General features: G+C 44.3%; 1 protein-coding gene across 5 annotated transcripts in view; it reads right to left on the bottom strand.

Moving 5' to 3' along the window:
- KCNH1 (potassium voltage-gated channel subfamily H member 1) overlaps nt 1–19,832 on the bottom strand; it is a 378,415-nt gene that overhangs the window by 318,563 nt on the left and 40,020 nt on the right. For 4 of the 5 annotated variants that reach the window (XM_073900230.1, XM_025877844.2, XM_025877845.2 and 1 more), the window contains exons 4-5: nt 13,870–13,998; nt 8,027–8,145 (exon numbers count right to left, since the gene is read on the bottom strand). In XM_073900230.1, coding sequence (XP_073756331.1) covers nt 8,027–8,145; nt 13,870–13,998 — 248 coding nt within the window. The remainder of the gene's footprint in view (nt 1–8,026; nt 8,146–13,869; nt 13,999–19,832) is intronic. The other variant, XM_073900233.1, reaches the window with a different exon arrangement.

Genomic DNA, 19,832 nt, shown 5'->3' with positions numbered 1-19,832 from the left:
ATTTATCTTATAAGTGGAAGTTTGTACGTTTTGAGCCCCTTCACCCATTTCTCCCACCCCAACTCGGCAGCCACCAATCTTTTCTCTGTGTCTGTCCTCTGTCTCTCTGAGCTTGGGTGTTTTGTTTGCCTGTTTGCTTTTAGATGCCACATATAGTAAGTAAGATCACAGAGTATTTGCCTTTCTCTGTCTGACTTATTTCACTTAGCACTGTCCTCAATGTCCACCCATCTTGTCCCAAATGGCAGGATTTCCTTTTTTTGAGAACTTTTTAAAAAAGGACTTAATGAACCAAAAATCAAAACTTAATATTAAGCTAATACTGTTGAGCATTTACTATTATGTCAAAGTGGTTGCATTAGGAACCTTCCCTGCTCTGAACAAATCTATGGGTACCTATTATTCTCATTTGAACTCACTACCTCCACTTGAAGAAAAGGAAGAGGAAGAAATGGAAGCTCTTAGAGTTGAAATGACTTGCGTGAAACCACACAACTGAATACGTTGCTAAGTGGGTAATAATGTGCAGTGTTGTTTCAGCCCATTAAAGGGGGCTGAAACTTTACCTGCATAAAGAATAGCAGCAGAACATATGAAGAACATACAGCATTAACCAGATCTCTGTAGGGTGGGACGGAGAGCCTCGTGAGCTGGACCACGCACCTGCCGGGACCTGGCTGAATGATGTGCCCGTGCCCCAGCCACCACAATGGCATATCTCAGGTTACATCTTGACCTGGCTTCCCTCAGAGGGAAGAACTGAAAGAGGAGGTGACGGGGAAACGTGGTTTCCCCTCCATGTCTTCCCCACAGCCATTCCAGGGAGAGAGAGGGGCCGGCATGGCAGCAGAGTGCCCCCAGACAGACCAAACGCCAGCAGGCTCACCCCTACGTGAAAACCACAGTGAAATCCTGCAGAGCAGGAGTGATGCTCTCTCATACACCGACCATGACCTTCTGCCCTATAAAGGCAGAAAGCGTGGTAGTAAACTCCGAAATGCGCCCCTTCAAATCGCACTTCAGGAAAGAACCGCCTACCCAGCTGCAGGTGCAGGTAGCGGACAGCCTCCTGTTAGCTTCCTAAGGGATGGAAACCCGAACTTTCTGCTGAGGTACCACCAATGGCTGAGCAAGAAGGTGGCTGAGAGTCCTGGCCCTTCTGCCCCGTGTAGAACTCCCCTAGTTGGCATCTGCTGCAGAGCTCGTGTCAGTCTGCAGAGCCTCCCTCGGATTTGCACTGTGGTCTGATGTTCCCCCAGCCCAGGGGCTGCCTCCTCCCCCTTTTCTTTCATAGATGTTACCCAGCGTCTGCATCCCACAGAACTCAATCCTTGACAAGGGTCCTCCGGCCAGACTTATGCACTGACTAAGATACTTTTAGAATCTGAAAATAAACTGGTCCTCTAAAAGAACAAGTGCTCATGCCCAACGGAGGTCAAGGGAACGGGGTGCTCAAGAATAACAGACAAGGTGGCCTTGGTTCTCTCTCCTGAGATGAGGGAGATCATGGACCTCTACGAGGTCTAAAGCCAGAAGGTGTGGTATGACCCTGGGATGAGTAACAGCAGAGGGCTGGGAAGAAGAGAATGCACAGAAGGAACCTGCCCAAATGGGAAATGGGTTGGGTTTAAAGTCACATAAACCTGGTTCTCAATCCAGAGTCCACCATGTCCTGCCAGGTGACTATGAACAAGTGTGACCTTCCCTATGCCCCCATTTCCCCCTCTGTAAAACTGCTCTGAGTTGTCTAGAGTATCAAAGACAAGAAGAACAGAGCCTAGCACACAGTAAGTGCCTCCTTCTTTCCTACAATCAGTCCAGGAGGGAGACATAAGGAGTAAAGCGAGGACCAACACCACACTGCCCAAGCTCAGAAAAGAATAGTCTAACAGGGAAATAAGTTGGCCTTGAAAATACCAAGTGCAATCCACTGAAAAGCAGAACTGCTATTTCCAGTCCACTTGCACTTTGTGTAGAATTTTTCCTAGAAGTGGGAGAGGTCTGAGGTATCCATACTCTTCCTCAATCTCCATTTGGCCAGTGGCACCTCCCAGTGAGAAAATCGAGCAGGAAATTGGCTGTAGGCTATGGCCAGGGAAGAGAGTTCTCTGTTTCAAACTTAATAGCCAACTTCCAGTTTCCAGTCCAGGAGGGAAGGAGCTTGGAAATTGTCACTCCATCCTAACCACAAGTGAAAAGCTGAACAAACCCCCCAAATCGACAATTTAGATCCGTCAGAGAAGTGAAACTGCAGGGCAAACCATTGCACCAAAAACTGTCTTCTCTGACAACCTGCCAGAGAAGAAACCCATGAGCAGAAGCTTCCACGAGACCTAGCACCAGATAGGAAAACTTACCCCATAACTGGCAAATCTCTGGAGGCTCAGTGTGGCCAAGTCTGAGAGTTACAAAGGTCAGGGAGAGTCAGGCATGGTTTTGTGAGTTTTACCTCCAGGAGCTCTACCAGAGGCTCACAGTGAAAATCAGAAAAACCCCTCCTGCTTCTGGAAGAGGAGAAGAAAGGTAACTATATTGAAATACACCAGAGCATTCTGTTCTCTTTCAGAAAGGCCTGCCCTCAGCAGAAATTATATAACCAGAGCCTAATGTGTTGGGTTTCATGGAGCCTCCCTGACCTGGGGGGAGGGAAATACCCAATTCTGGGCCCCTCTATACATTTTGTCTGGGGGAAGTAGGGGAAATACATTCATGAAATTCACATCCCAGTGGCATAAACTCACTAAAACAGCTAATCATAGGACTATACAAAGCTGCTTCTCCCTGACCCCTCACCCCCACACCACTAAGGGCCTACTTACCCATGAGCCTTTTAGCTGGTACATCAAGTTCAGCTTTCAAAACATTGCAAGGCATACTCAGAGCCAAAAAACACACACTGAAGACACGGAGCTAGCGTCAGAACCAGGCCCAGACATGGCAGGGGCACTGGAATAATCAGACCGGGAATTAAAACAACTATTATTAATACAGGAAGGGCTCTGATGAAAAAATGTAACATGCAAGAACAGATGGGTTATCTAAGCAAAGTGATGGAAATTCTAAGAAAGAACCAAAAGGAAATACTAGAGATCAAAAACACTATAACAGATATGAAGAATGCCTTTGATGAGCTCATTAGCAGACTGAACACAGCTGAGGAAAGAATCTCTGAGCTTGAGGATATGTTAATAGAAGCCTCCAAAACTGAAAAGCAAAGACAAATAGTGTTAGGAATTAGTTGGACAGTTGGGTAGTCAGGGCCAGAGTCACCAACAAGAAAATATGGAGTCAGGACAGCTAAGATAGAACAGCACTACCATCCTGTATGCAGCTTCGACAGGACCACACTGGCATTCTGTTTTGCAACCTTTGCAGAAATGACTTCTACAAAATGTCCTAAAATAAAACAATTAGCCACAAAGCATTTGTCACTATCACGAGCAAGGGGCAGTTAAGACAAAAGCCCCCAGATGTCAGCCCAAAAAGACTATCAGCACGTAGACATGAACCTAATAGGTAGAAAAATATGTGATCAAAGTCCTGATCGGCACGACTCAGCACGCCCTGGTTGCTTAAGATCACTCTGCAAAAGAGCTCATAAAAAACCCTAAACTTAGAAACTCCCAACAGCAACCCTCTCGGGTCCCCACCCTCTTCAAGAGCTTTGTACTCTTGCTCAATAAACTTTGCCTTGCTGCCCACCACTCTTCGTCTGTTCTATCTCTTCATTCTTAAAAGTGGCATGACCAAGAACCGCAGGTGCTAAAGGAATAGAAATCCTGTAATAAAAGGACCAACAAAATAAATAAATAAAACAGAATATCCAGGGACTGTGGGACAACTGCAGAAGGTGTAATAGATGTGTAATGAGAACACCAGAAGGGAAAGAAAGAGAGAAACAAAAAAATATTTGAAGTAATAATGACTGGGAATTTCCCCCAAATTCATGTCACACACCAAATTCCAGGTCCAGGAAGCTCATAGAACACCAAGCAGGATACAGGACCACAAAACAAACAAGCAACAAAACACACCTAGGCATATCATATCCAAATGGCAGGAAATCAAAGTTCAAGAAAAGATCTGAAAGAAGCCAGAGGAAAAAAAACACCTAACTTATAAGGAGCCAGTATAAGAATTACATCTAACTTCTCCTCAGAAACATAAACAAAAGAGAGCAGACTTAAAGAGTTGAGAGAAGAAAAAAAGAACACCAGCCTAGAATTCTGTACCCCGTGAAATTCTTTCAAAAGTGGAGGGGTGCATGGGTGGCTCAGTCGATTAAGCATCTGCCTTTGGCTCAGGTCATGATCCCAGGGTCCTGGGATGGAGCCCCACATTGGGATCCGTGCTCAGCAAAGAGTCTGCTTCTTCCTCTCCCTCTGCCCCTCCCCCAACTTGTGCTTTCTCTCTCGTTCTCTCTCAAATAAATAAATAAAATCTTAAAAAAAAAGTGAAGGAGAAATAATGACTTTTTCTGACAAAAATTAAGGGAATTTGTTGCCAGTGGAACTGCCTTGCGAGAAATGTTAAAAGAAGTTGTTCAGAGAGAAGGAAGATAATATAGGTCAGAAACTCAGATCTACATAAAGAAAGAGCATCAGAGAAGGAAAAAGTGAAGATAAATAAAAACTTTTATTTTTTATATTCTTAAATGATATAACAGGAAACACTTTGTTCAAAATAAAATAGAAACAATGTATTTAATTCTGTATGTATGTGTGTGTGTGTATGTATATATATATACTTACCTATGCATATGGATAACGATAGCAATGATACAAGGAACAGAAGGAAGGAATCAAGAATTAGGATTATTTTGTTATTATTTAAGGTAGTTGCACTACCCATGAAGCAGTACAGTGTTATTTCTTTTTTTTTTTTAAGATTTTATTTATTTATTTGAGAGAGAGAATGAGAGAGAGTACTGAGGGGGGGGAGGTCAGAGGGAGAAGCAGACCCCCCGCCGAGCAGGGAGCCCGATGCGGGACTCGATCCCGGGACTCCAGGATCATGACCTGAGCCGAAGGCAGTCACCCAACCCACCGAGCCACAGTGTTATTTCAAAGCAGACTCAGATTAGTTGTAAATATATATTGCAAACTCTAGGGCAACCACTAAAAAAAGTAATTGATAATGCTAAGAAAGGAAAGAAAATAGAATCATATAAAACATTCAATTAAAACCACTAAAAGCAGAAAAAGTGGACAACAAGATAGGAAGACAGGAACAAGGACCAAGAGCAAAAAAACAGAAAACAGTAACAAATATGGCAGATATTAATCCAACTATATCAATAATCATTTTAAACATCAGTAGTCTCTATATGCCGGTTAAGACAGAGATTGTCAAAATGGATCAAAAAATAAGATCCAATTGTATGCTGTCTACAAGAATCCTACTTTAAATATAAAGGCACAGATAGATTAAAATAAAAGAATGAAGAAAGATTTACCATGCTAACACTCAAAAGAAAGCAGAAGTATGGGGCGCCCGGGTGGCTCAGGCATTAGGCATCTGCCTTCGGCTCAGGTCATGATCCCAGGGTCCTGGGATCAAGCCCCGCATCGGGCTCCCCGCTCAGCAGGGAGTCTGCTTCTCCCTCTCCCACTCCCCCTGTTTGTGTTCCCTCTCTCGCTGTGTCTCTGTCAAATAAATAAATAAAATCTTTAAAAAAAAAAAAAAAAGAAAGAAAGAAAGCAGAAGTAGCTATATTAATTTCTGATAGACCAGACCTTAGGGCAAGAAAAGGCAGCATGGATAAAGAAGGGCATGACATGATGATAAAGGGGTCAATTTTTCAAGAAGATGTAACAACCCTTAATCTGTATGTTCCTAACAACAGAGCAAAATTATGTGGGGCAAGAACAGAGAGAACTGCAAGGAGAAACAGATGAATCCACTATCAAGTTGGTGACTTCAACAATCCTCTATGAGAAATGTACAGAACCAGCAGGCAGAAAATCACTGAGGACACAGATGAACTCAACACCACCATCAATCAACTGGCAGAAAATCACTGAGGACATAGTTGAACTCAACACCAGCATCAATCAACTGGATATGACTGACAATCTATAGACTACTTCATCCAACCACAGCAGAATCCACATTCTTCCCAAGCTCACCTGCAACATTCAGCAAGATAGACCACAATCTGGACCATGAAACATACCTTAACAAACTTAAAAGAACAGAAGTCATACAACGTCTGCTCTCAGACCACAGTGGAATTAAAACTAGAAATCAATAACAGATAGTTCTAAAATCCCAAAATACTCAGAGATTAAACGATGCACTTCTAAATAACACAGGGGATCAAAGAAGAAATCTCAAGAGAAATTTAAAAATATTTTAAATTAAATGAAAATGAACACAGAACTTAAGCACATTTGTGGGATGCAGCTAAAGCAGGGCTTAGAGGAAGATTTATAGCATTGAATGCATATATGAGAAAAGAAAAAAGATCAAAAAGCAATAATCTAAGTTTCCACCTTAGGAAACTAAAAAAAAAAAAAAAAAAGCAAATTAAATCCAAAGTAGGAGAAAAGAAAGAATAAAATTGGAGTAGAAATTAATGAAATTGGAAATAGAAAATGACATTTGAGCAAAGACTTGAGGCTGGTGAAGGAGCTGCCACACAAGACATCTCAGACAAGAGTGAGCCTGGTGTGCACGAGGAGCCTGCACCAGGAATGTGGCTTGAGTAAGAGTCAGCAAGGCAGAGAGCAGCATGAAAGGTGGATGCCTTATTAACCAAAAGCGGCAGTAGGGGCAGGGAAAGCACAGGCTATGTACCAAAAGGTCTCCTTTAGTTTTCTTTCTATGATATACTGAGCCCACATCAGGACCAAAAGCTATGCTTCCAAGTGCCTTTCCTTCTCTAACGTGACACAGGTGAATGCTCCCATCCCCACTGTTGGCAGAAGCTTTGGATGCCGAGAGGAGATTATCTGTAGTGAGCTCATCTGACATTCAGGGCACCGAATGTGAGCTGTCCCATGCTGGCTGTTCCTCACTTAGGAGTCTGGGTGGGAGCCACGAGTCAGGCCAGAAAGGACCCTGTCATCTGAGCAAGAGTCAAGAACTGAGCGGCCATCATATGGCAGACAGACAGCTTACGTTGTCAAATCTGGGTAAGACGGAAGTTTGCCGTGTGCTAGGGGTAACGCTCTTCACTGGTCCACCCAGGCTGAATTGACAAAATGAAGGCCAGGCACCATCGAAGGCAGATAATACGGGATTTGGATGCAGAAAGACCAAAAACGGTAAGAGTAACTGCGGTGCATTAAGCCTAGGGAACCACCTTGTCCAGGCTTCCCAGCCTCTCATTTGTCCCAGCAGCAGGGAGAATACCATCGCCACAGGTTCTCCTTACAGCAAGGGTTACCCAGAACAGCAATAAATTCAAGTACATTTATTAACCTGGAAAGACGTTCATGATTATATAAAGTGAAGAAAAGGTAACACAACCACATTAAATGTACACGTTGATTCTTAGGTACATTTGAACTTCACAAATATTAACTATGAAAAAATGTATTTATTAGGCTTTAGGAAATAGCATATACTTAACAAAAAGAGTTAAAGAATGCATACAAAAATTATAACAAGCCATCTGGTTAGTGGGATTACAGGTGATTTTTGTTTGTTTCCTATTTATTATCTTTTTTTCCTCTAATAATATGCATTGCTCAAATAACGAAATTATAAGTAAAAACCCCTTCACGTAAACAGCACTTCTAGCTCCTTCTCTACTCCCTCAAGACAGTGAATTGACACCTGTAACCTCGATAAGCTCGAACAGAGCTATTCGCAGTCTCCTCTTACAGACGGGAAAGTCCAACGCCCAAAGGAGTTAGGTCACTTTCCCCAAATCACACATCATGGTGTGTAGCCCAGCCAAGACCTGAGTCTGGGAGTCCCGAAGGTCCCTTCCAAACCACACACTTGCTTTGTGCCAACTTCTTAGCCCACGGACCCCAGGGAAGTGCGGTCTGAGCAGAGCTAGCCCCCCCGCCCTTACCTCGGCCAGCCGGGAGTGCTTGTGGACATTCTCGCCTTTTTGCACGCTGGGAGCCAGTTGCTGCAGGACACCCCTGCTGCTCGTCAGAGCTCTGGTCAGCCGAGCAAACTTCCCCCAGCCTGGAGCATGCAGAGGAGAGAAAAGACAGTTTCAACCCCGTCCTGAACGTCATGGACATTCACACCACCAGTTACACTGTCGGAAGCTCACACACCCATTGTCCTCCTGGGCTCCCGTGAGTCACTCTGCATTCCTCCCAACCCAGACTTGCTGCTCAGAAAAGCATCTAGACACACTCAAATTTGTGTAGCCATTTACTTTTCCCTGCACTTTCACTTTGTCCTAATCATAGCTTTGTGACATAGGTAGGGCAGGTTTCAGTACTGTTTTACAAATGGGGAAACTGAGGCACAGGTGCCTAGACAATTACAAAGAGTCCAGAACTTTCCACTCTGGCCCAAAGCTTTCCTGTCAGATAACACCAGGCAGTCAAGATATTTCTCTGACTTTGTGACTGGGCTCGGGCTGCTCCCAACCCCCACACAGTCTGATCTAGTAGAGACTGAGCTGGTTCCAGGGGTGGCAAGGACAAGCTAGTTAAATGGCCATCCCATGCATTATAATCTCCAAAGCCAGGGGAATAAGAAATGAATCTAACCCCTGGATAGGTGGGGGGAAAGCATGGGCATATTTTAGTCTGCTCTGGGATGGGGGAAGGACCATCGGTGACAGGTTCCCCAAATAACAAGAATCCCAAAGAGCCCTAGTACTGAACTTGGATTTTTTTAAGGTCTCTTTCAGAGTTAGGCTCTCTTTCAGCTCAAAACAAAGCTGGAGTTGAATTCTACAGAGCTTTTCAAGAACAGAAAGTATATTTTTCAATGAGGTAAAACATAGCTATGCATGCAAACATCAGCAAGGGCTCTGCAACCCACCCTCATCCAACCCACCCCTCCACTACCATCACCATACCACCACCACAACGCATACTCTGAGACAAATGATAAGAAGGAGGTGGCAGGACAGATGATCCTGCATGGCAGGGAGCTCAGGGTCCTGGTCCATAAGCTGATCTAGCACAAGGGGTGAAAAGAAAGATCCCTCGACCTCTGGGCATTTCCCCAGGCTCAGGCTAGCCTCCCGCTCTCTGGGCTAGCCCTGAAACCTTTCCAAGAATCTGGCTGTCAAAGGAGCTGGCTTTCCACGACCCGAGTGGAAGGCATGGGAAGATGAATGGGTGTTGGACGGGGAAATGGACACATAGTGTAAAATTCTCCATCACACCTCTACCAGGACGGCACACAATGTGCAATCCAGCAGTCGGCTAAAAAGTACTCACTGGATCCTTTCTCCATTCTCAGTAAGGACAACCACATCCCCCTTCCTTGACCATCACAACGGCTGCTGGTTTCAACAGGGGCAAGCCCCCACTGGGTTGCTTTAGCCCACACAGCCCTGTATCCTCCCTCAGCCAGAAAAGAGGATTCTGGGATGAGATGAAATTCCAGTTCCTCCAAGGATAAGTAAGTCCAGGGATAGGAGAAAAGACAGACCTAGAGGCCCCTCCCCTAGGAAAGCATTGCCAAGACGCTTTGAGTAGAAGCTACAGAGGATGGCTATCAGGGGTCCTGACCTCAGTGGGGAGGCTGTGAGGCCAGGCTGGCCCTAACCTGCAGAGTCACAGATTCTCTTAGAGGAGCTGGTGCCGTACCCCAACGTGCAAAAGGGAATAAAGGACACTGGGGACCAAGATGGACAGTCAGTGTGGACACTGCCTAAGCATCCTCAAGTCCTGCGCCTCGATCTTTCCCTGTCAGTGTAGAAATAACGAAAACTCTAGGGTGGCTTCTTCAAGGAGCAGCCACTAAATCATCCCCTTTCCATCATCCTAAAGGCAGATAGATAAAATGCTAGGATGGAGGGGCCGATGGCACCTGTGGCTTCTATCCACTGCCCGGATTCTTTCCTAAGAGTACCTTGCAAATATCGCACAGTAAGACATACGGAGAAGGGTCTGCAGTTGCAACAGCTTGCCAGAGCCCTCATCCCTGCACATTCTCAATCTTTGGCCTTTAAAAATCTCCTCTGAAGTGTTACATTCCTTTTGTGATCTGAATCTGGCTCAAGTTTACTATGTAGAAGTAAATACGTGGGTCTTTAAAAATGAATTTACTCCTTTAGTGTGAGATTATTTGGTGGGGTAAGAGACAAAACAAGAGGGATGACTCATCCTCACCTCTTAGGGAACAATGCAGAGAGAAAACTCTGAGCCTTACCATCTAATTCTTCTCTACCCATGTGCCAAAGCCTCCTAGCTCAAAGGGGAGAATAGGACAGAGAAAAATATCCTGCAGCCACTACCAATTATCCACAATAACAGAAAAGAAGCGAAATAAGTCAATCAGAGAAAGACAATTATCATATGATCTCACTCATATGTGGAATTTAAGAAACAAAACAGAGGATCACAGGGGAAGAGAGGAAAAAATAAAACAAGACCAAACCAGAGAGGGACACAAACCTTAGGAGACTCTTAATCATAGGAAACAAACTGAGGGCTGCTGGAGGGGCGGCGGTGGGAGGATGGGGTAACTGGGGGATGGACATTAGGGGGGGCACGTGATGTAATGAGCACTGGGTGTTATGTAAGACTGATGAATCACTGACCTCTACCTCTGAAACTAGTAATACGTTGTATGTTAATTAATTGAATTTAAATTTAAAACACACACACAAAAGTAAGAGATTAGAAACAAATGAAACCCCTGGAACATCACAGATTCTCATTTCAGCCACGAATTCTCATCTACTCTCTCATTCTGACTTCAAATACACACACACACACACACACACACACACACACACACACACACACACACCCAGAGCTGCTACCAAACAGCAAATCTAGCTTGACTTACATTTCCTGGCCCACGCCATCTGTGGACACCTTTTGTCAGAGAGCAAGGGAAGCAGTCAAAAGATGAACAGAAAAGAGAAGATGAGGCGGTCAGGGGCCCGGATCATTCATAACAAGGAGCTTGAGAACTGATACACCAAAGGAAAAAGGGGCCTCAGGGCAGCCCAATCACCGGCGGAGGGGGAGTTACTTTGTGTCCGATGCTGAAATAGTCCGCAGAGGACTATCCCATGTGTTTATCACTTTGTGGGTTCTCTGTGGGAAAATGTGAGGCACCAGCTGTCTCCTCCTATCCCACTACTGGATGCACTTAGCCCAGTCCCAAGCCCCAGAGTTAGGCACTGCGTGATCAAGGAACACAATGTCATTTTAAAGACAATTTGAGCACAACTGACTAAAACAAAGGATGGATCTGATGGTGGGAAACATCTCGTGCTGCTATGCCAAAGAGCAATTATCCAGGGATTTCTGGGATTTTGCTTAATCCACCCTCCCCTTCCCGCTCAAAAGTGAATTCTAAACAAGCCTGGGTCAGCAAGGCTCTTAAAAGACTCCTACTGCTGACTGAGGTGCGGTCCTGAAAACCCAGCTGGAATCTGCCAGAAGCTCCCAATGTGAGAGCACATCCAAGAAGAAAGGTCAAGTCAGGAAAACAATCCAGCCGCATGGCAACGTATCTTCCTAGATTGGACCCTTGCAGCCAGAGCTGCAGTTTATAGACTTAAAACTAGCAAGGCCTGGACTACTATCATGTTCTTCCATCACAAACAGACTAATATAAAATTTGACCTTGTCCTGAGAGGGAGACAAACCGTAAGAGACTCTTAATCTCAGGAAACAAACTGAGGGTTGCTGGAGCGGAGGGGGGTGGGAGGGATGAGGGGGCTGAGTGATGGATGCTGGGGAGGGTATGTGCTGTGGGGAGCGCTGTGAATTGTGTAAGACTGATGAATCACAGACCTGTACCCCTGAAACAAATAATACAGTATATGTTAATAAAAAAATAAAAAATAAATTTGACTTTGTCCTAAATAGAGTACCAACTCAAAGGAGGCCAGGGGCATAGTGACATAACAAGAGGGAGGGTCCAAACATATCTGTGTGGCATTGGAAATGGACAGGCTTATGATGTCATGTCGCGGAGAAGGCATTAAGGGTGATCACTAGCAGCGTTCCTACAGGGAGCACTGAAGTATGCACGTGTGCATGTGAGTGTGCGCGCGCGTGTGTGTGTGTACACACCAAAACTCTCATCGGTGAGGAAATGCATCACCAAGTCAGGTTAATTGAAGTAGAGCATTCTTTTTCCTGGAAAATAAACGGAGGCAAATCTCACTGCATCACTTTGCTCTCCTCTTTTGCATTTCATAAGAGCCAAATGCAGAGAGCCAGGTGGTGTGTGAGGAGCGCTCTCTGTTGAGTATGCCTTTCCTACTAAACAATACTTGCATGTCACCCAAAAATGTTCCAGCAGTGGCGAGAGGCAAACAGTCTGACTCAACCAACATTCTGACTCTATATTTTGAAGACAAAACTTACAAATGTCAAAATATCTGACTGCCTTTAGTATTTTATGAGTCTATTCAGTTAAAAACACAAATGGCCTTTCTAGAGGGTAGCAGGATGACACTTAATCATGAGTGAGTTTATCACCGTGGAATCACTATTTGCCCTGAGAAATCCTCAAGTCAGAAACCAGAAATCAGGGAATCACAAACCTGCAGGAGAAAGAGGAGACTGCAGGAGTCTGAGGCGCTAGTTGAGAAACTTTACATCTGCTGCTGTCTTGAAACCAAAAGGCAGGCTGTAATTGATTTACTGGGTTATCAGATAGTTTAAAAAAAAATACGATGCACTGGTATATACACAGCATTGTGCTCTGAACTTTATAAATGTGAGCCTCCAAATATGCTAGCGGACACAGCCCGGGAGAGCATCCACATAATGCTTTATATTTCCTCCTATAAGGCACATGTAACAATCACAATTTTGTCACATCAAGAATTATACTCCCCAATTTGACTTCTCCCTGGACTCCACTCACATCTCTCTGCTGCATCTCAGGAAACGGCAAGGAGCAGAGTTCTCAGAGAGAGAGATGGAAAATCAACCACAGAGCCAAGAAGCACTGCAACTAAGAAGAGCTATGGCCTCTTGGTTACCTGGCATGCATGCTACGGAAGAGGACGCGTGACACCCCCGAGCCCCAAACCTCTGGGGATAACATGCCATCTTTTGTGCATCTGATTAGCTTGACCTCTTCAAGAGGACTCTTGTTCTAGAAATCCTGAGCCCTCTCCTTCCTTGGCCCCCAATGTTATTCAAAAACTACATGCACAAGATATAGCTGAAATGAGCACCATAATCTGTGGTCACGAGCTGATTAAATGACCCATATGGAAATGTTACTTAAGACCCTGGCCTCATTAATACCGCGTTTCCAACAAACTCACCAGCCACAGACTTAATCAACCACAGAGGTAGAGATGTGTTAAAATCTACTTCAACAATCTTGAAATGCAAGAACTCAGTCAAATCCAACAAAGTTTACATACAAATAAGATGCATGTGGCCACGGACTGCCTCATTTGGGTGACTGACATCCGTCATGGGGACACTGGAAAAGACTCCGCTGATACCAGAGGGGCCAACTCCCTTCTTCTAGTCTAATCGTTACTGGAAAGGGTTACTCTAAAAAGGTATAAAATGGATTCAAATGCTTTCCTAAATAAAGCTTTTTTCCCTCCCCTTCTCCCCCTTAATACATTCCAGAATGATACAATGCTTTACCCAACACAAATTAAAGTTTAAATCTTGATCTTTGTGCAGAGATTGCCTTGGCAACCTCAAATTCTCTGGAATGGGAGTCACACCACAGGATAAAGAAAACCGCATAAATGTGTTAGTACAAATCAGAGTTACAAACCTTTACATGAATCATCCTCAATCGGTTGTTTGAAAGCTGTTATGTCACTGAAAGTGCAAAGAAATAAAACCACTTTATCCTGTTCATTTCGAATTGGAGCAATTTTCACAAAGAACCACACAGGTGTCCCTGAAAGAAATATCAAAAGGTTGGTCAGTAATTTGCATTCTCATGTGAGGGGTGCTGAAATAAAAACTTGGGAATGAACAGGTACAAATATTAATTCATTTTTAAATGGTTTCATTCCTTTGGGTGCTGGGATATCATACCATGAATTCCTCTTCTTGCTGGGATAAAAAACTTTCACAGTGACTATTTGGCAGGGATTTTCTTCGGTTCAAATATTTGGTAAGTGTAGATCTCTTAACCCTTGCAAAATGATTAGAAAATGGGTTGAAAAATCCTTCCTGATCTCATGGAAGTCACTAAGGTACAGAAACCTAAATACTCACCTTAGTGACCATGCAGTAGCCAAGTAGAGATTAGGGACCAGGATGGGCATTGCCAACCATGGCCAGCAGACCACTGCAAACTCAAAATTTCCATTGCTAAAGGCCCCCAGTGTCAAAATCCAGTTTGGGCATCCATCAATTTGACTCACATGCTCAATCAACCATGGGCCAAAAGCTCTATTTCTAAGTCTCTCTCCCCAGATTAAAAACCCAAATGTCCAAAGCAATGGGGCAGACGACAATGTGCTGAAAAAGGAAGAGAACCATCGCGATCATTCTCCCAGCAAAGCCTCCCTCAAAAAGGAAGGTTTCCAGGGGGCTTCGGGCTGTGTTTCCATTAGTGCCTTAGGAAGCTCAACCGCTGTGTTTCAACTTCCAATCCTTATTCCTGAGCGAAAACAGGGGATAAACAAGCTCTTCCAAAGCACTGCTCTAATTCACACAAGGAGAAGGTGGGCAGGACTCATCTAACTTTTCAGAGGGCACCCACTCAGGTATCTATGGCTAAATATCTGTACAAAGTTAGTGTCTGCCTTCCAAAAAAGATTTAGGGAAAACAAGTGTTTTCTACCTATAGAGGACATCCTAACAAGCCACACCAATCAACTCTGTGATGCCAAATTAAATGAGACACAAAGAAATGGTAAGTTCTTCCCTATCTAGTTCTCACATCCCAGGTCCTTAAACAGCACCGGGGATATAAGGACTTAACTCTTTGCTGAATTTTGCAGAACTGGGATAGTACTTTACATGCTATTTTATTTTATTTTATTTTTAAAGATTTTATTTATTTATTTGACAGTGAGAGAGAGAGAGAGAGCGCGCGCACAAGCAGGGGGAGTGGGAGAGGGAGAAGCAGGCTTCCCGCCGAGCAGGGAGCCCGATGCGGGGCTTGACCCCAGGACCCCGGGACCATGACCTGAGCCGAAGACAGACGCTTCACCGACTGAGCCACCCAGGTGCCCCTTACATGCTATTTTATAACCATTTTCAAGTTAAAATACAGTAAGTAGTTCTCCATGTTAAGAATTAGAGAAGCTTCCTGAGGCACCTGGGTGGCTCAGTCGGTGAAGCATCTGCCTTCGGCTCAGGTCATGATCCCAGAGCCCTGGGATCAAGCCCCGAGTCAGGATCCCTGCTCATCAGGGAAAGTGCTTCTCCCTCTCTCTCTCTCTGCCACTCCCCCTGTTTGTGCGCACTCTCTCTCTCTTTCTCTGTGCCAAATAAATAAAAAAAATCTTAAAAAAAAAAAAGAATTAGAGAAGCCTCCTATATACCAGGCACTGTGTTCAGCATTTTACATGTATTATTTTATCTTAAGATAGCAAGCAAACAACTCACTGAATCTTGGGAGATGTAAATAAATCCCCAAGTGGTACCTCTAGGTCTCTCTGCAGGGAATCACAGCAAACTCCATACTGTACTACAACATGGACAGACAGACATCTCTGACTGACTTTAGGATTAACCAATCCAACTTAACAATAACCAGCTTACATATCTGGCTATACCACTTATTCATATGGAAGCATAAATAACCATAAAATATACAGTCAAGCAGGCAGCAAATAGATCAGATGGGAATATATTCTGCTTAAATTTTCATTATCTATACATTCATCCATAGTTAACTTTAATCCTCTGCCGATTTTCCTGTTCCATAATTTTCAGCTGCCTGTTTCTGGGTGCTCTTAGAAGACAAACAGGTATAATGTCACTTGAAGAAAAACACGTTTTTGAAAGAAAAACCCACCATACAAAAATCACACATAGCATTCTAAAATCAAGAAGAATATGGCCTTTGAATCACCTACTGTTTTTGAAAGGTCTGTGTTACCACTCCTCCCAGTTCCCTGCTCAGAACCTGTGGGATTTTAAACCATTTTCAATTAAGCAACAGAAAACTCAAAATAAAGCGTCACACCAATTGAGCCTACGTACACACAGCCTTCCCTTAGATCCTAGCTGGTGAGACAAAAAGCAAACAAATCAAAAAACCATTTTCTTTCTGCTGTTAAAAAAAAAAAAAAGTTACTTAAGCAATTTTTTTTCAGATCGTAAACCAGAAAACACTGCTAATTTATCAAACCAGTAAAGAATGAGAGGAGAGGCCCCCCACTCATGAGGTCTAACCCCAAGAGCCCCTGGAACCATAACCTTCCGAGCTGCCACCTCTCAGCCATCCACTGCACTCTATCAGCTGGGCCCCATGCCTGTGAACTTTCCCAGTTGGGACTGTGCCATCTAATCTTGATATTCCATTTATGACTCCTGGGATTGATGACATTACCCCACACCTCCCAGATCACGAGAGCCTACTGGTGGGAGGCCTTTTTCATTTTACTACAGTTTAAGCTCATCTTGAATCCCCCCCCCAATTTCTACAGGTCAATCTGTTTAAAGCTGTGTGCTTCTCTCCACCAAACTGAGCCCAGTGCTTCCTCTAGAAACGTTCCCTGATTAAACACATGCTATTCCGATAGTTTCTTTTCAGGAAATACATATGAATCTTATGCCAAAAATCCATACAGTCAGGATGCATGGCCTTAGAGCACATCTCCAGCTGATCAGTTGGGCTTATTGAGGGAGGGAACCTCATACTCCCTGATCTGGTGTTTCCGCATGGAGAAACAGATCTCAAAGGAACTCTTGGGTCTTTTCCCTGGGTTGGTAATTCAGGGGTTAAGAATTGGACATGTGTAGCTCAACCACTTCTCTTCATCTGCTTTCTTAGAGATGAATCCGCACACCCGCACCCTGTTCTGCTTCGCCATTCTATAAGTGTTAGGGGAGAAGACAAAAGGGCAGGGGAATGAGTGACAGGCGGCGAAGCCTGCGGTTCTCCAGGGCCACCTGTGTTGGGTGGGGAAGTCCGTCTGATTCTAGGATTCACTTTTAGAAACTTACTTGCACTTTTAGAAAGTTACTTGCCCAGAGACATAAAGTACATTCTCTAGGGTCAGCTTTGCTGGTCATGAAGGGGAAATTTTAACCTCCATTTGTCTGAAGACTGAATCTCTCTCAACTGCTTCTGATCACAGGCAAGGAAAGAAAGTGCTAAGTGATGTTTCCCTTCCAACCTTAACAGTGGCGGGCTCTTTCCTTAAATAGACCACAATGCACTCTGGGGCAAGAGATCTGAGGTTTCTCTGTCTCATCACCCTGCACCCCTGTGTAGTGCAATGTTATACATAGGGTCACATGAAGCTATTACATCACTCAACTCCAGAAGGCGCCATCCTGGAATTGGGAAACTCAACACCCTTGGTGGGGCAGCTACTCTAGGGATACCTGCTGAGTTCCAAAGAAATAAATTCTACTTCCAGTGTCTTCAGAGTCACTCAGACCCGTCTCTCTCCCAAAGTAGCATTCCTTACACATACTCTAGGAAAGCAAGCAGAATGGGCTTAAATTTTCATTTCTGCAATTCTTTCAAAGGAGAACATGAATCCCACCTAGGTGGCACAGACTAGTAATTTCAACCTTTTACTCTTAAGAGCAAAGCATTTTTAACTAGTGAAATATTACTCAAAGTCTCAATATATAAAACAGGTGCTTCAGGTGAACACAGGCTGCCCAGCGCCTGGAGCCGCACTCACTCAGCTTCTCTTCCACGTCTCTCGATGCCCCCAAGGATAGTCAGGAGCCCTTTGGCTCCATTCAGATATAGACCTGCCCAGAGGCAGAGGCCGGGGCATCTCCCCGAGAGAGCCCAGATTCTGGATTACAATTCATTCCAACAAGATAACAAGAGAGGCATTGCAAGCAGATATTCACACATACAGACAAAAATCAGGAAGACGGGGTGAAAATTCTGCCTCTGCACCCAAGTGCCTACAGTGGGCAAATTGAGAAAAGCAAGTATTTGATGTCCTGTTTCTGCAAAAAGGACAAAGGGTGAATGATAAATAAAGGAAGATCAATGCACAAATCCAGGAAAAACATAGCAAAGGCAGGTGCTGCTGGGAGAGCCGGTCTTTCCTGGCTGAGGGTGCCAGTGGAGAGGCAGCCCCAGGTCAAGCTCCTCCTCCTGCTCACTCTGTGATCTGTGATTCTCATCCCTTACTAGCTGCCTCGGGTCATGTAGTAATGAACCTGACAACTTGACGTGGCCATCGGGTGTCACAACCCCAGCAGTCAGATAACAAAAAAAGCAAGGCTCGGGTATACAAGAGATTTTTTTTGGCCTCCGTTAGGCTTCTTCCTACCCTGGGCCTCCTCCCAGGTACTCTCCGTAACCAGGTAGCCAGGTATCCAAGCCATATTCAACAGCAATGGAATTGACCTCCACATCACTGGCTCATGGGAATGGCTGCAACGTGTTGGGCCATTCAGATGACAGGTCCAGAAACTAGACTAGGGAATGGCAGCCTCCCTTAGGAAACAGACCGGTTGGTCTCAGGGCACCTTCACTGAGACAAATGACAAGTCCAGAGAGTCCGAGAGAGCACCAGTGAGAAGCAGTGGCCCCTGGCCATTAGAACATCTGACTGGGAACCCCAAGTCCCGGGTTTGAGCCCTATCTCTTAGTTTACCATAAGCCTTGGCCATGTCACCTCTACCTCTTAGAATCCGCTTCCTCATTCTTACTCTCAGGAAACAAACTGAGGGTTGCTGGAGTGGTGGGGGGTGGGAGGGATGGGGTGGCTGGGTGATAGACACTGGGGAGGGTATGTGCTATGGTGAGTGCTGTGAATTGTGCAAGACTGTTGAATCACAGACCTGTACTTCTGAAACAAATAATGCAATATATGTTAAGAAAAAAAAAGAAGAAGATAGCAGGAGGGATGAAGGGGAGTAAGTCGGAGGGGGAGACGAACCATGAGAGACGATGGACTCTGAAAAACAAACTGAGGGTTCTAGAGGGGAGGGGGGTGGGGGGATGGGTTAGCCTGGTGATGGGTATTAAAGAGGGCACGTGCTGCATGGAGCACTGGGTGTTGTGCACAAGCAATGAATCATGGAACACTACATCAAAAACTAATGATGTAATGTATGGTGATTAACATAACAATAAAAAATTATTAAAATAAAAGAATCGGCTTCCTCATTTGCAAAATGGGGATAATAAACCTACTTTAGATTCAGTAAAAATATATAGGTGTCTGATACATTCCTCCCTTCCTTTTAAATTCCTCCCCTGTAAGATTGAAATGTTCGATCTTACCTCAGAGGGGTATTTGGATGACTTAAAAGAGAATGTATTTCAAGGTGTTAAATAAAACTCCAGAGCTGCTTCTACCGGTTCTGAGGAAGAGCACCAGTCTCAGACATGGGGGGGAAGCTAGAAAAATCAATGCCTAAGCTTCAACTTAATTAAAATGTGATGGAAGACCAAAACAAAACACAAAACCTAAATAAATGGAGCTACGTTGTTTGTAGATGAGAAGATTCAATTTTGTAACATGTCAAACCACTCCATTTAATATATAAATTTAATGCAATTTAAATCAGAATCTCAATTGTTCTTTTTTGTTTGTTTTTCTCAGTTTGATGAATTGAAATTCAATT

Source organism: Callorhinus ursinus, unplaced genomic scaffold, assembly GCF_003265705.2.
Source record: "Callorhinus ursinus isolate GAN/ISIS: 27379988/994484 unplaced genomic scaffold, GSC_fseal_2.0 scaffold13, whole genome shotgun sequence".
Lineage (NCBI taxonomy): Eukaryota > Metazoa > Chordata > Mammalia > Carnivora > Otariidae > Callorhinus > Callorhinus ursinus.
The sequence above is the reverse complement of the archived record's forward strand: the minus strand, read 5'-3'. Positions and strand labels throughout refer to the sequence as shown.